The sequence below is a fragment of the Myotis davidii genome, unplaced genomic scaffold (assembly GCF_000327345.1).
Source record: "Myotis davidii unplaced genomic scaffold, ASM32734v1 scaffold1493, whole genome shotgun sequence".
Taxonomy (NCBI): Eukaryota; Metazoa; Chordata; class Mammalia; order Chiroptera; family Vespertilionidae; genus Myotis; species Myotis davidii.
The window spans coordinates 378,821-395,728 of NW_006284834.1; the positions used below are offsets into that span (position 1 = coordinate 378,821).

The 16,908-nt window shown below is 37.4% G+C and overlaps 1 protein-coding gene and 1 pseudogene across 2 annotated transcripts in view; one reads left to right on the top strand and one right to left on the bottom strand.

Moving 5' to 3' along the window:
• ATP7A (ATPase, Cu++ transporting, alpha polypeptide) overlaps window positions 1-16,908 on the top strand; it is a 160,385-nt gene that overhangs the window by 111,544 nt on the left and 31,933 nt on the right. For both annotated transcript variants that reach the window (XM_006755060.2, XM_015557703.1), the window contains exons 7-15: window positions 1,334-1,495; window positions 5,132-5,208; window positions 5,402-5,627; window positions 6,931-7,164; window positions 8,691-8,782; window positions 9,973-10,100; window positions 11,243-11,397; window positions 11,606-11,740; window positions 13,927-14,121. In XM_006755060.2, the coding sequence (XP_006755123.1) occupies window positions 1,334-1,495; window positions 5,132-5,208; window positions 5,402-5,627; window positions 6,931-7,164; window positions 8,691-8,782; window positions 9,973-10,100; window positions 11,243-11,397; window positions 11,606-11,740; window positions 13,927-14,121 (1,404 nt within the window). The remainder of the gene's footprint in view (window positions 1-1,333; window positions 1,496-5,131; window positions 5,209-5,401; window positions 5,628-6,930; window positions 7,165-8,690; window positions 8,783-9,972; window positions 10,101-11,242; window positions 11,398-11,605; window positions 11,741-13,926; window positions 14,122-16,908) is intronic.
• On the bottom strand, window positions 2,437-4,119 carry LOC102770520 (annotated as a pseudogene).

Genomic DNA, 16,908 nt, shown 5'->3' on the forward strand with positions numbered 1-16,908 from the left:
TGACTGAGAATCAAACCACTGACATCTTGGTTCCTAGGTTGATGTTCAACCACTGAGAAACACCAGCCAGGCAGGAAGTTCTATTTTTAATTTTTTGAGGAAGCTCTATACTTTTTTCCATAGTGACTACACCAATCTGCATCCCCACCAACAGTGCACCAGGGTTCCTTTTTTTCCACATCCTCGCCAACACTTGTCATTTGTGGATTTATTGATTATAGCCATTCTGACAAGGGTGAGGTGATATCTCATTGTGGTTTTAATTTGCATTTTTCTGACAGTTGGTGACACTGAGCATTTTTTCATATCCCTATTGGTCATCTGTATGTCCTCTTTGGAAAAGTGTCTATTCAGGTCCTCTGCTCATTTTTTTATTGGATTGTTTTTGGTATTTTTTTTGGTGTAGAGTTGTATGAGTTCTTTATAAATTTTAGATATTAACCCCTTATCAGATGTAATATTCTGTGGGTTGTCCTTTCATTTCATTGATGGTTTTCTTTGCTGTGCAAAATCTATTTAGTTTGACATAGTCCCATTCATTTACTTTTTCTTTTGTTTCCCTTGCCTGAGGAAATAAATCAGAAAAAATATTGCTAAGAGAAAATCAGAAATTTTACTGTCTGTTTTCTTCTAGGAATTTTATGGTTTTGACTCTTACATTTTAAGTTTTTAATCCATTTTGAGTTTATTCTTCTATATTTTGTGAGAAGGTGGTCTAGTTTCTTTTTTTTTTTTTTTCATGTATCTGTCCATTCTTTCCAGCATCACTTTTAATAGTTTTTTTGAATGTTTCCCCAGTTTTACCATCGCTTTTTAGGGGAAAGGAATTGATGAGCTCCTTACACAGTCATCCCAAAATTCCTGCCTCATGACTTTAGATTTTAATATCCAACTGTACTATATATAAACTCACTAAACACATAGGGCAAAAATATTTTAGACAAATGTAGAACACGTTGTCATCCATTAACCTTCACTAAAAGTAATACTAAAGGTTATATAATTTAGCAGGATGAGTAAATATCTAGAGGGAAGCAAGATAGTGAATACAAGAAACGATGATTTGTCAAATTTTGTACAATGAGTAGCGACAGGAAGAAAGAGACTTTTAATGAGATCCTCTTCTGTGTAACCTGTTGCAGCTCAACCTTATCCTTGTTCAATGTGATATAAAAAGTGTTCTAAAAATGTTCTAATGGTCAGATCTAAAGGATATTAATAGTGCAGAAAGATCTTGTGTGTTAATCCCATGTTACAAAAGTTATTTTAAAGTAACTCATGTTTAATGGAGGAAAATTATATTTCTGAATAACAACGTTTTTGTGTTTAATAGGTGAGAGGAATGACGTGTGCCTCCTGTGTACATAAAATAGAGTCTACCCTCACAAAGCACAGAGGTATTTTCTACTGCTCTGTGGCCTTGGCAACCAACAAAGCACATGTTAAATATGATCCAGAAATTATTGGTCCCAGAGATATTATCCATACAATTGAAGTAAGTGTCAATTTCTGTGTTCTTGACTGTTTATTCAACACATCTTTGAGTTGCTTCTGTTTGTATCAGACAGAGATAATGAAAAAAATCTGACACATTTGGTTATGCTAGGTAACATCTGGCTCAAAATTTAATGTAAATTTGTCTGCCTTTTTAATGGTATTTTTCAGGAAGTGGTAGGCAAAGGCATACTGACACTATAAATCCAGAGCCGACTTAAAGTGGAAACACAAGGAATTTTAAAAATGTTTGGAAAATGGAAGTGAAATACAATTTGCTATGAGTAAAATTTATGTTAATCTTGAAGGAAATGCAGCATCCTGCTAGACACTTTATTGTTTGTTAGGTCAAAACAAAAGATGCATTTTTAAGTTAAAGTAAGAAATTTAAACGACCAAACCCTTTTTTAAAAATATATTTTTATTGATTTCAGAGAGGAAGGGAGAGGGATAGAAACATCAGTGATGAGAGAGAATCATTGATTGGCTGCTCCCTGCATGTCCCACACTCATTATTTATTTATTTATTTATGTGGGTCCTCTCTCTTTGTTTCTTGATAAGTATGGGTAAAGTTTCATCAGTCTTGTTTATCTTTTAAAGAACCAGCTCTTGGTTTCATTGATCTTTTGTATTTTTACTTTTTTAGTCTCTATTTCTACTCTGACCTTGATTATTTCCTGTCTTCTAATTACTCTGGGCTTTTCTTTTCTCTTTTCTTTCTTTTCCTTTCTTCCTTTCCCTTTCCCTTTCCCTTTCCCTTTCCCTTTCCCTTTTCAGCTGGCACTGGACAGTTTATTGTGAAAAGCCATGGCGTGGGAGGGGGAGGCTGGGATGGACAGGACCAGGGCCCATGTGGGGGGATTTAGCTGGACATCAGGCATTCCTCTATGTAGATTTAGAGGCAACACCTTCATGGATAAACCCCCCAGAGGACCGGGTGGGTGAGTAGGGGTGTCCTAGGCACTGCTGGAAGCCTTGGCCAGCAGGGCTTCTATGTCAGGCTCGATGTCAATGGTCGGAAAGCGGTGGCTGTACCTGTGCACAGGCATGCCATCCGGGCCCACCAGGAACGTCTCAAAGTTCCAGGACACATTGTTGCGGCACACGGGAGACCAGGTGATGAACTTGGGGTCTGTCATGAGCGCAGTGGCGTCGTCACTGTGTGCGGGAAGAGCCTGGCACAGGAAGACGAAGAGGGGGTGCTCCTGCACCATTCACGTCACACTTCTTGAAGAGTGTGAAGTTGGGCTCGAACCCACCACCATGAATTTCTAGTTCCATGACATACTTGAGGGAATTCAGGGTCTCTTTGTTCTTGGCATTCTCCTGATGCCCGAACTGGTTGCAGGAGAAGCCGAGCACCACCAGGCCCCGCGGCACAAGGTTCCACTGCAGCTCATTCACTTGGGTGTAGTCACGGATCCTCGTGCCTCAGAGCGAGGCCATGTTTCAATGAGCAGCACCTTGCCCGCAGGGAGCCCAGGCTAACGGGCTCCCCGCAGGCCGCAGGTGCGCAGGGAACGTGTAGAACGGACCGGACCGTGCACGGAGCAGGGCCCCGCTCGTGGGGCCACCGCCAGCTGAGCAGCGCACATGGCGTGGGGATTGCAGAAGAATAGGGAGCGCTGGGGACAGGAACACCTGGGCTTTACTTTTTAAAAAATTAATTCATTTACATTTTTAATTTAATGAATATAATCTTTTTTTACAACATGTTTTTAATTGACTTCAGAGAGAGGAAGGGCGAGGAAGAGAGAGGAACATAGATGAGAGAGACAAATCAATCAGCTGCCTCCCACATGCTGCCTACTGGGGTTTGAGCTCTCAACCCAGGCACATGTCCTGAATGAGAATCAAACCAGTGACCTACTGGTACATGGGTCAATGCTTAAACAACTGAGCCACACCAGCTGAGTACTCTGGGCCAGTGGTTGGCAAACTCATTAATCAACAGAGCCAAATATCAACAGTACAACGATTGACATTTCTTTTGAGAGCCAAATTTTTTAAACTTAAACTATATAGGTAGGTACATTGTTATTAACTTAATTAGGGTACTCCTAAGGCTTAGGAAGAGCCACACTCAAGGGGCCAAAGAGCCGCATGTGGCTCATGAGCCGCAGTTTGCCGACCATGGCTCTGGGCTTTTCTTGTTCTTTCTAATTCTTTTAGTAGTAGGGTTAGATTTTTTTATTTTAGCTTTTTCTTGTGTCTTTTATTTAAAATGTATTTTTATTGATTTTTAGAGAAGAGGGGAGAGAGAGGGAGAGGGAGAGAAAGAGAGAAATATCAGTGATGAGAGAGAATCATTGATCGGCCTCCTGCATGACCCCTACTGGAGATGGATCCTGCAACCTGAGCATGTGCCCTGACCAGTAATTGAACCACGACCTCCTGGTTCATAGGTCCACCCTCAACCACTAAGCCACACAGACAGGCTAGGCAAGTATCTACACTAATAATAGACAAATATGTAAATTCACCATACATTCGCCATGTCCCACAGCCAATCAGGAGTAAGTATGCAAATTAACCCAGCAAAGATGGCGGGCCTGTGGGCAGCTCACATGTGTGCAGGTACCAAGCAGCCAGGGGGTGGGGTGGGACACTTGCGTCATCGCCATGGCGACCATGCAGGTGGTCCACACTGCCCCCGGCCACTCTGGGCCTCAGGGCAGCATGGGAAGGTGGAAAGGCTGCTCCAGACTGGAGCGAAAGCAGAAAGGTGGCTCTGGGCCGGAGCAAAGGTGGTGCTGGCAGCCAGGGGAAGGAAGGCCCATTCTTGCACATATCTTCATGCATTGGGCCTCTAGTCCTATATAATAAAGAGGTAATATGCTCAACCGCTGAGTCACATCGGCCAGGCTTTTCTTGTTTCTTAAGGCATGCCTGTAATGCTATGAACTTCCTCCTCAGGACTGCTTTTGCTGTGTTCCATAGATTTGGGGTTGTTATTGTTCATTTTCATTTGTTTCCAGGAAATTATTTATTTCTTTGTTGACCTCATTGTTAACCCATTCATTGCTTAATTACATGCTCTTCAGCCTCCATATGTCTGAATTCTTTGATTTTTTTTTATTGTAGTTGATTTATAGTTTCATGCCATTGTGATCCAAGAAGATGCTTTATAAAGTTTCAATCTTCTTGAATTTGTTAAGGCTTTTTTGGTGTCATGGGGATGTAAAGTACAGCATAGGTAACAGAGTCAATGATATTCTAATAACTGTGTGTGCTGTCAAAAGGGTGCCAGATTTATCTGGATGATTGCTTAATAAGTTATGTTTCTCAACTGTACTTGAAAAATAAAAATGATGTTTAAATGGGAAAATTTAAAAAATGATGGACACTAACAAAACAACCTCTACTAAGGACAGCTGCACTTGAGTGAATCATTGTTTGAGAACAGTAGGATAGACACTAATAAGAATTGAGGAGGTACTCATTTCTTTGACGAAAGTTTATAAACAAAGGTAATTAAGAAAGGAATCACATTTCCATTTTTATATTCCCCTACAGTAACTTGGCACTCAGTAATTGAATTGAATTCTTCTTAATGATAATACTATGGTTTAGGATTTCTTTATTGATTATTTATACATTCAGTGAAATAATTGTTTTCTCATGAATTTCCTTCAGAGCTTAGGTTTTGAAGCTTCTTTGGTCAAGAAGGATCGGTCAGCAAGCCATCTAGACCATAAACGAGAAATAAGACAGTAAGTACTTTTGGAGTGTCAGTGAAAAACAGATTGTGATTCTTTGTTACAAATTTAATATCCTCTGAGCATGTCAGTTTTTACAATATCATCCTTATTCTCAGTGGATTGGTCTCAACTTGTATTTACCTATACTACATGGAATCTTTAAACTCTAGCTACTTACTAAAAGGATTTTTCTTTTCTACATAAGATGGAGACGGTCCTTCCTTGTGAGCCTCTTTTTCTGTATACCTGTAATGGGACTAATGATATATATGATGGTTATGGACCACCACCTTGCAACTCTTCATCATAATCAGAACATGAGTCAAGAAGAAATGGTCAACGTTCATACTTCTATGTTCCTGGAGCGCCAAATTCTGCCAGGATTGTCCATTATGAATTTGCTATCTTTTTTATTGTGTGTACCTGTACAGGCAAGTGAAATGTTAGCAAGTATATTTGTTAATAATGAAAATTAGCTAAAATGTGGCAGGCAGCCCTGGCTGGTTTGCTCAGTAGTTAGAGCGTCAGCCTGTGGACCAAAGGGTTGTGGGTTCGATTCCTAGTCAAGGGCACATACCTCGGTTGCAGGTTCAATCCCCAGCCCCAGTCAGGGTGCTAGTGGGAGGCAACCAATCGATGTGTGTCTCTCATGTAATTTATTTTTCTCTCTCTCCCCCTCCTCCCTTCCTTTCGTCTCTCTTTTCCCTCCCTTTCACTCTCTCTAGAAATCAATGGAAAAAATATCCTCTGGAAATGAGGATTAAAATAATAATTATAATAATAAAATGTGGCAAGCAAGGCTATTTTCAGTTGGAAAGCAGATGTTAGCCAGAAGCCTATCATTTTATGCTGGATGCTTTATAAAAATAATCTTAAACTGAGTTGTTAAAGTAAATAATAAATTCCGCATAACCCCTAAGGATACTGTTCAGTGACAAAGCAGATAATAAGAGTTTAATTTGTATTCATATCTGCTATTGTATATAAACTTATATTTTAAATTATTATAACAATAAGATATCCTGAGCCTGTGTAGCCCAGCTGGCTCACTTCTTCTACCTCTGTAACTGTTATCTAAAATAAAATACTTATAATTATTATATTATTAGTTATATTGCTTTTCCCCAGCACTTAAATTCATTACTTTTTGTATGTTTTCACTTCTTCTTTTGAGATAAACTTTTACTGTGGAACACTTCCATCTAATAAATACATTCCTTTTTCTGATCCTTGTAAAAGGCAATAATAATTTTTGAAAAATTTTAGTGTGTTTCTCTATACTAATGAAAAATAAGCTTTTTGGTTATGTTTACCAAAACACCAGCCAACAGATCTAATAGCTTAGGTATACCACTTAGGTTTAATTTTGGAAAGGGAGAGATGAGTTTTCTATAGAAAAATCCTTGTCAAAAGAGTGTAATTCTTTTCCTAGTTCTTGTTTTTGCTGGGATCAAAAAGAAAATTCTAAGAACCATCTGAGTTTATATTATGGAATATCCATTGGACCATGGAGGACAGCTGCCAAGGGCTTGTACACCAATTTGAATTTTTATGCACACATATCTGCTAAAATGCAAATTATTGTTTCAACTTAAAAATCTCTCTGTAGTGTTTATGGATTAGATAAAAGCCAAAGGAAGTTAACATTGATACTGTATCTTAGCTATTGAGGTTTATATGTGAATTTCAGTATTTTTTTTAAAAAAAGCAACGATTATTGTTTCTATATTACAGTTTTTCGGAGGCTGGTATTTCTACATTCATGCCTACAAAGCACTGAAGCATAAAACTGCAAATATGGACGTTTTGATTGTGCTGGCCACCACCATTGCATTCGCCTACTCTTTGGTTATTCTTCTGGTCGCAATGTATGAAAGAGCCAAAGTGAACCCTATTACTTTCTTTGACACACCTCCTATGCTGTTTGTGTTTATTGCATTAGGCCGGTGGCTGGAACATATAGCAAAGGTAAAGTCAGAAAAGGTGACAGTTGTTAAAATCTTGGGTAGCTAAATGACCATAATGTTTTCTACACAAGTTATTAGAAATAGAAATAGATTTATGTAATCATTTACTGAAATAAGTGTGTGTGTTTGGCAATATTTTAAGTTAAGTATTCCTTTAGAAGATTTACCAAATATATGGAATTAATACTGTAGAGTACATCCATGTTTATTTTAAGAGAGAGGCATTTAAGAAGTACTTATTATTTTTTTATTTATATCACGAAAAATTGATGTGACCACAGGATTTAAAATAATGATGGAAAAAATTTACCCATATCACTTTATAATGGAAATCACTTTATAATTCTGTTCCACTTATGTTTATATTTTCCAGAGTGGCAAAATTAACATTACATACCACTTTGTACCCTTAACACTATATAGTTTTTCCCCCATTTTTGTAGTTGAGACACATATTTGGCATTTCTGAATAATATTATATCCAACCAACATGCTATGATTTACTAAACCATTCTGGTTTTGTTCTCAATTAGATGGTTTCCAATTTTTAAAAAATATATTTTTATTGACTTCATAGAGGAAGGGAGAGGGAGAGAAATATAGAAATATCAGTGATGAGAGTCATTGATTGGCTGCCTCCTACACACCCCACACTAGGGATCGAGCCTGCAACCTGAGCCTGTGCCCTGACCAGGAATCAAACCATAACCTCCTGGTTAATAGGTTGATGCTCAACCACTGAGCCATGCCGGCCGGGCTCCACTTTTTAATTTTAGATAACCCTGCATTGAACATATTCATGTCTAATGTCATTTCTGTTGAATTAGTGCTTTAGGATAAATTACAAAGCATATGGTTAAAAGACATAATGCTTTCTGTAGTTTATGCTACAAGTTGAAACAATTCTTGCCAGCAAGGGTATGTTAGGGAAGTAGTTTTACTACAACTTCATCAGCACTGGCTCTTATCTAAATTCTTTAAATGGTATAATAGAGTTGCTTTAGTTTGCATTTATTGCATTAATAGCAGGGATAAACATTTTCCCACACATCAGATATTATATTTCTTCTTTAAAAATTTTAATTGATTTATTAGAGAGAGAGAAGCATTGATTTGTTGTTGTTCCACCCAGTTATGTACCCACTGGTTGTTTCTCACATGTGCCTTTTCCGGAGATTGAACCCAAAACCTTGGTGGTAGTGGGACAGTGCTCTAACCAACTGAGTTACCTGGCCAGGGCTTATATTTCTTCTTAAATGAATTGCCTATTCATGCCCTTTGCTTGCGTACCTATTGGGTTCCTGATGTTTTTCTTATTAATTTACATTATTTACTTATAAATTATAGCTAATCATACATTTTATATTTTGTGCACTCCATATTTTTGAAGTAAAATATTTTCTGACTTGAACTAATTAATATTCCTAAAGCTGTCTTGTGGGTAAATATTAAAGATTATATCTTTATTTTAGGTAAGACCTGGGCTTTTTCTTCCATAGCATTGTTGATTGTTTTCTTAATTTATAGGGCAAAACATCAGAGGCTCTTGCCAAGCTAATTTCACTACAAGCTACAGAAGCAACTATTGTAACTATTGACTCTGATAATATCCTCTTGAGGTATTTATCATTATTCTTCCCACTTTTCATTTTTACCTCCTTATTAAAATATCAAATATATACAGAAGTAGAGAGTAGAATATAATGAATGTACATAATCCATCTCGCAGACTTAACAATTATTCACATTTATAACTGTAACATTGTTTTGCATCTAACAAAATGAACAAAAACTCCTTAATATCATCTAATATGCAGTCTATATTCACATTTCTCCTGTTGTTCTGAAATGTTTTAACTTTCATTGTTTGAAATGGAATTCAAGCAAGGTCCATGGGTCATTACATTTGACTGCATGATTCTTTTAACCTAGAACAGCGGTTCTCAACCTGTGGGTCGCGACCCCTTTCGGGGTCGAATGACCCTTTCACAGGGGTCGCCTAAGACCATCGGAAAACACATATATAATTACATATTGTTTTTGTGATTAATCACTATGTTTTAATTATATTCAATTTGTAACAATGAAAATACATCCTGCATATCAGATATTTACATTATGATTCATAACAGTAGCAAAATTACAGTTATGAAGTAGCAACGAAAATAATTTTATGGTTGGGGGGCACCACAACACGAGGAACTGTATTAAAGGGTTGCGGCATTAGGAAGGTTGAGAACCACTGCTCTAGAACAACTCATCCTTCTTTTTACACTCCTTTCTTCCTCCCCCCTTCTCCCTCTCCATACAATTAGCCTGTTAACGAAACATCCATCAGTTGTCCTGTATAATATCCCAGTTTGGATTTGTCTTTGCTTCTGTGTGGTGTCATTTAACTTGTTTTATAACTCCTGTGTTTCCTGTAAACGAGAAGTTAGAGCTAAAGGCTTGACTAGATTTCACTCTTTTGTATTTCTCATTTGTATACTCATAAAATTCTTTAGACAAATTTATACAATAAATAAATTCTTTAGTTAAATAAAATCCATTACATTATTTTCTAAGGTTTTCATTTATTCAATCAATGACTATTCAATAAATATTTAGAGTGCCTACTTTGTACCAGAAATTGAGCTGTTCCTTACCAGTTAACAGGACTGACATTGTAGTTCCTAGCTTAAATGTTGATTCTAGCCTCCATTGGTAACAATTATGGAGCCATAGCTTGATGTGAACTGAAAAGCTTTCATGGGAAAATCAGCATGAGAGGCATATTATCATAATGCTTTTTATTTTAACTCATATCCAGTGAAGAACAAGTGGATGTGGAACTTGTGCAACGTGGAGATATCATTAAAGTGGTTCCAGGAGGCAAATTTCCAGTGGATGGTCGTGTTATTGAAGGACATTCTATGGTAGATGAGTCCCTCATCACAGGTATGTTCTTCAGAGGGTCATGAAAGTGAAGTGAATTCAAAATGTTAATGAAAAATAAGCATGAAAGGTGAAGAGCTTTTTATAGAAATTGGAATGAGTAAATAATGAGCAAAGAGAATGAGTTATTTTAAGACGGTATTAAATTGTCCTGCCTGTTGTGTCTCAGTTGGTTGGGCATCGTCTCATGCACCAAAAGGTTTCTGGTTCGATGCTGGATCAGGGCACATGCCCCAGTTGTGGACTCGATCCCCAGTAGGATCAATGTTTCTCTTTCCTTTTTTCTCTCTCTAAAAAAAAAAAAATCAAACATTTTTTAAAGACTGTATTAAGTCAGTTTCTGCAGATTTACTTTGTGGTTTTAGTTATGCTAAGTGAAGGCTCTTTTCACTAAAAATTTTTAATTATTAGAACATATAACCACAGGAAATTGTCTAATTCTCCTGTGGAGCCCAGTAAGACTTTGGCAAATTTACCTGACCAAATACCTATTTTGTCTTCCTGCCCTAAAGATTGTTCTAGTCTGAGCAGGGATAGGACTCCAGGTTTCCGATATCAGCGTCTGCTCTAAGGGAGTAGTTTTAGAAGTCTTAGGTAACTAAGGCCAATTTGAAGCAGTACCACCATAATCCTTAGGAGAGTGACAGGAGAAGCTCCACTTATGGACCAGGTGGAAATAATTTAGGACCCTGTTTCTTAGTTGGTGTGAATGGGACAGTTCTTAGTTCTGGGGGACTCGCTTGCACATTGTAGTACACTTAGTATTCTTGACCTTGGCCCATTAAATTAGAGTAGCAGCACCCCATCACCCACCAGCAGTTATTACAAGAACTCCCTCCCACATGTCTAAATGTTCCTTGGGAATAGGCTGAGAATAAAATGATCTAAGACTAGCATAGAGTTCCGAAAGGATCTTCCAACAAGAGCTAGCATATTAGATTTTTCCAGTTTAAGACAGTATGTCTAGGTTTGACCCAGAACTGACATAAGGAGATAGGGCAACTTTCACCTGGGCATTTGTCCAGATTCTATTTCATGAAGTAAGAATTTTCTTTCTAGATATTTTTTGACAATTAACAAATAATGGTATATTTCAAGATAGTGCTTACTTATACTCCCTAAATCTATCTTTACTCCTTATACAGGGGAGGCAATGCCTGTGGCTAAGAAATCTGGCAGTACAGTGATTGCTGGTTCCATTAACCAGAATGGGTCACTACTTATCCGTGCAACCCATGTTGGAGCAGACACAACCCTTTCTCAAATTGTAAAACTTGTGGAGGAGGCACAAACGTCAAAGGTAACTTAACTCCCTAGGAGAAACAGAAAGTATTTTATTTAAAGCTCAGTATAAATCTTTATTTAGTTTTCATATTTTCCTTCAATTAATTCTAATTGCATTAATAAGGAACTTATTTAAACAGCTCTGTTTGTGCTCTATTTATTATAAAAAGGAGACTTTGATTTATATATATACCATTATTATTACTATTATTCTTAAATCCTAGGCTCCTATCCAGCAATTTGCAGACAAACTCAGTGGCTACTTTGTTCCTTTTATTGTTATTATTTCCATTGTTACCCTCTTGGTTTGGATTATAATTGGATTTCTGAATTTTCAAGTTGTGGAAACCTACTTTGCTGTAAGTGTGACATATAACAGTTCTTTACCATTTGTAAAACAGTTTGTGAATTTTTTGCATAAGTAATTAATTGGAAAATAACCTTAATAATTACTAGTATCTCTAAGGGACTGGAGTGGGAGGGTGGTAATAATAACATTTGCATTCCTGTAAATATAAAAGATTTCCTTTTAGAAAGATTTTTTTCATCATTACATGTGATTTTCCCAAAGCAGGCAGTGAACTTTTACATTTTATACCTAGTCTCATTTCCAGCATTATTTTGCTATCACAAAGGACTATAGATATATTGAGGAAAACATTGGGATCTCAGCTCTACCACATGCCATCTGTTTGATCTTAGGTCAATGTAATTTCTTGATGAGCTTCATTTTCCTCATCTATAAAGTGAGATTTTAATCCATCCTGCATAACTTGTAAAAGTTAAATAAGATTATATATTAGAAACAGTGCTTTATTAAATGCTTTATAAATATAAGATAATATTGGGCCCTGACCAGTGTGGCTGAGTTGGTTGGGCATTGTCCCGTATCAAAAGGTCACAGGTTCAATTCCTGGTCAGGGCACACACCCAGGTTGCTTATTAGATCCCCATTGGATGTTTCTCTCTCACATCAATGTTTCTCTCTCTCTCACTTCCTCTCTCTAAAATCAATTAAAAATATTTTAAAAGATAATATTAGTGCCTGCTTCTCCCTAGTTCTATGATAGTCTCTAAGGTATTATGTCATAATGTGATAAAGTAGACCTGGATTATGCTTCATATTAGAGATATAACCTTTAAGTCACTTCTCTTAGCCTTGGTTTGTCATCTGTAATATAGTGATGATAATACCTAAGTTGCAGGATTGGAATTAATGTAGGTTAAAACATGCACATATGACATATATGAAAACATAAGATTAGATGTTATGAAAGTCCCTTCCAACTCTGCTACTGTATAGTTGAACACTTAGTTTAAGTATTTGAGAACTTAGTAAGAAACTAGCACTGTAAAATCATTATTGCTAAGAAAGTCTTATTTTGTTGTGTTTCTTTATTTTAAAAAATGCTGTTCTGTATACAGTAAGTCCTCAGGTTATGTGGGAGATCCGTTCCTACAGCACGACATAATGTGATTTTCGCTGTAAGTCGGAACCCACCTACATAAGCACCTACGTCACTCACATGGAGCACATGCACAGCAGCAATGAAGTGAAACAGTAAAAAAAATAAATAAAAGAAAGATAACAATTTCTGACCTTTACTTGTGGAAAATACATAATAAAAAACATAAAGCACATATGTACATACGTCGAAATGACAGAACTTTTTTATTTTTATAAATAAATGGGAGGTGGTGACATAACCACGAAATGACGTACGTCGAGTCCGACGTAACCCGAGGACTATCTGTAGTGTTTATGCTGTTTGGCCCTTCAATTAAAGAACAAGTAGAATCATAACAACTGTGTACCTATTCCATAGTATGGTCATTAGTATAATAAAAAAGTTCTTTAACTGATTCATATTGGTTAAGTAAACATTGAAGAAAATTGCTGGGAGGTATTTTGGAATGTGTATCATGAGTTCAGGGGATCTTAGGAGATTTTTCCTAGTATAGTCAATCATATTTACCCACACAAGCAAATATTCAATGTCATTGAGTTATACTGCCCTGGCTGGTGGTGCTCAGTGGTTAGAGTGTCAGCCCATGCACCAAAGGGTCACAGGTTCAATTCCTGGTCAGGGGCATGTACCTGGGTTTCAGGTTCAATCTCCAACCCCAGTGGGGGCATGTGCAAGAGGCAACCAATCGATGTGTCTCTCTCAAATTGATGTCTCTCTCACCCTCTCCCTCTCACCCTTCCACTCTCTCTAAAAGAAATTCTTGGGTGAGAATTAACAAATAAATTAATTAAACTAATTAAATAAATAACCCTGGCCGGTGTGGCTCAGTTGGAACTATAAGTTAGTAAAATTGAAATCTTGATTTGGGACTGTGACTTGTTTATCAGTTATGTCACAATTTCTTTTATTCATAAATTTTTTTAAAAAAGTTTTTCTTAATAGTAACTAAAACATACAAGTTGGTAGCTAAGTAGGATTATGTATGACTTCAAAATTGAGATTTTATTTCAGTAGAGTTAAACTTTGTTTTGTATAGTTCTAAATCGGTAACCAAAATTCGTGCCTTTCTTCTAAAGGGCTACAACAGAAGTATCTCCCGAACAGAAACAATAATACGCTTTGCTTTCCAAGCCTCTATCACAGTTCTGTGCATTGCATGTCCATGTTCACTGGGTCTGGCGACTCCAACTGCTGTGATGGTGGGTACAGGAGTAGGCGCTCAAAATGGCATACTAATCAAAGGTGGCGAGCCGTTGGAGATGGCTCATAAGGTAAGATAGTCCCCAGAACTAAGAATTGTCCCATCCAAACTGGCAGTAGCACACCTACTGAGAAACAGAGTTCTAAATTATTTCCACCTGGTCCGTAAGCCAAGCTTCTGGCACTATCCTGAGGCTCGAGGTAGGACAGGTGTTATTTTGGTTCTGCTCCAGATTGGCCTTAGTTATCTAAGGCCTCTAAAACTCTTAGAGTCCTACACTCTTAGAGCAGATGCTGATGTGGAAAATCTGGAGTCCTATCCCTGCTCAGACTAGAAAAGTCTTTGGGGCAGGAAGACAGAGGAGGTGTTTGCCCAGGTCTTTCAGGCTTCTAACCTATTTGTGTGTGACTCCATGTTTGTGTTCTGCACCGTGAGGTAGCACTTGTGGTTACATTACAGTTTCTTTGCCTTTCTGCCACCAGATGTCAGTTTACAACTATGACTTCAGGAATATAATCCTATCCCTGGTCTCTCTCATATTAGGATTTTCATAACAATCTCAATGAAGGCTGCTTGACTTCAACTAAAACCATGTTCCTTCTAGTATGTTCTTATTATGAGGATATGAACTATATAGAGATTCATGCATGTACTAAACACAGAACACAGTTTAGAACAGATTTGGAACCTCATCTAGTGAATACAGGCTATTAATTTTTATAGGAATTTTTTATTTTGATATAATTTCAAACTTAAAGAAAAATTGCAAGAATAGTATAAAGAATTTCTGTATAGCCATGACTGGTTTGGCTCAGTGGATAGAGCGTCGGCCTACAGACTGAAAGGTCCCAGGTTTGATTCCAGTCAAGGGCATATAACTTGGTTGTGGGCACATCCCCAGTAGGGGGTGTGCAGGAGGCAGCTGATCGATGTTTCTCTCTCATGGATGTTTCTACCTCTCTGTCCCTCTCCTTTCCTCTCTGTAAAAATCAATAAAATATATTTAAAAAGGAAAAAGAATATCTGTATATCCTTTACTGCAGATATCAGCCTCCTTTCCTAAGAAGAATGATATTTTTTTACATAACCACAGTACAAAGTTCAAAATCAAAAATTTAATATTGATATAATACTATTATCTAATCAGTAGTCCATATTCCAGTTTCTTCAGTTGTCACCATAATAGCCTTTATAGCAGTGGTTCTCAACCTTCCTAATGCCGCAACCCTTTAATACAGTTCCTCATGTTGTGGTGGATCCCCAATTTCATTGTTACAAATTGAACATAATTAAAGCATAGTGATTAATCACAAAAAGAATATGTAATTATATATGTGTTTTCTGATGGTCTTAGGTGACCCCTGTGAAAGGGTCATTCAACCCCCAAAGGGGTCGCGACCCACAGATTGAGAAGCGCTGCTTTGTAACTATTTAAAAAAATGTTTTTATTGATTTCAAGGAGGAAGGGAGAGGGAGAGAGAGATAGAAACATCAATGATGAGAGAGAATCATTGATTGATTGCCTCCTGCATGCCCCACATTGGGGATCGAGTGCACAGCCTGGGCATGTGCCCTGACCGGAATCAAACTGTGACCTCCTGATTGATAGGTCAATGCTCAACCATTGAGCCACACCGGCTGGGCCTTTATAGCTATTTTTCCTCTTGTCAGGAATCATGCTTTCTATTTAGTTGTCATATTTTTTCATCTTGGTTCCGCAAGCTATTCATTTATCAGGGTTAGTTGGTAAGTGATTTTTAGGTTCACTTATTGATAGATATGTACTTGTTGTTCATAATTTTTATCTTTACCTTTTTCTTCTTCTTCCCCTTCTTAAAGAGTACCTTTCAGCATTTCATATAATACTGGTTTGGTGGTGATGAACTCCTTTAGCTTTTTCTTATCTGTGAAGCTCTTTATCTGACCTTCAATTCTGAATGATAGCTTTGCTAGATAAAGTAATCTTGGTTGTAGGTTCTTGCTATTCATCACTTTGAATATTTCTTGCCACTCCCTTCTGGCCTGCATAGTTTCTGTTGAAAATCAGCTGACAATCATATGGGTACTCCCTTGTACATAACTAACTGTTTTTCTCTTGCTGCTTTTAAGATTCTCTCTTTGTTTTTTGCCCTTGGCATTTTAATTATGATGTGTCTTGGTGTGGTCCTCTTTGGATTCCTTTTGTTTGGGGTTCTCTGCACTTCCTGGACTTGTAAGTCTATTTCTTTCACCAGGTAGGGGAAGTTTTCTGTCATTATTTCTTCTAATAGGTTTTCAATACCTTGCTCTCTCTCATCTTCTGACACCCCTATAATTCGGGTGTTGGTATGCTTGAAGTTGTCCCAGAGGATCACTATCTTCATATTTTTGGATTCCTTTTTCTTTTTGTTTTTCCGGTTGGGTGTTTTTTGCTTCTTTGTATTTCAAATCTTTGACTTGATTCTTGCAATCCTCTAGTCTGCTGTTGGAACTCTATATAATATTCTTTATTTCAGTCAGTGTTTGCTTAATTTCTAGTTGGTCCTTTTTCATAACCTCAAGGTTGTCACTAGATTTCTTGAGAGTCTCACTAAATTTATTGGTGGTTTCTAGAAAATTCTTGAAAAACCTTAGAAGTGTGGTTTTGAACTCTATATCCAGTCGTTTGCTTTCCTCCATTTCTGTCATTTGTGACCTGTTTCTTTGTTTCTGCATTTTGGCTGCTTCCCTGTGTTGATAGAGTGGCTTTGTGTACTAGGTGTCCTATACAGTCCAGTGTCTCAGCTTCCCTAATTACCTGAAGTGGACACTCTTGGTGCACCTCTTTGTGGGCTGTGTGCACAGTCTTGTTGTAGTTAACCCTTTGAGTGCTGGGGAG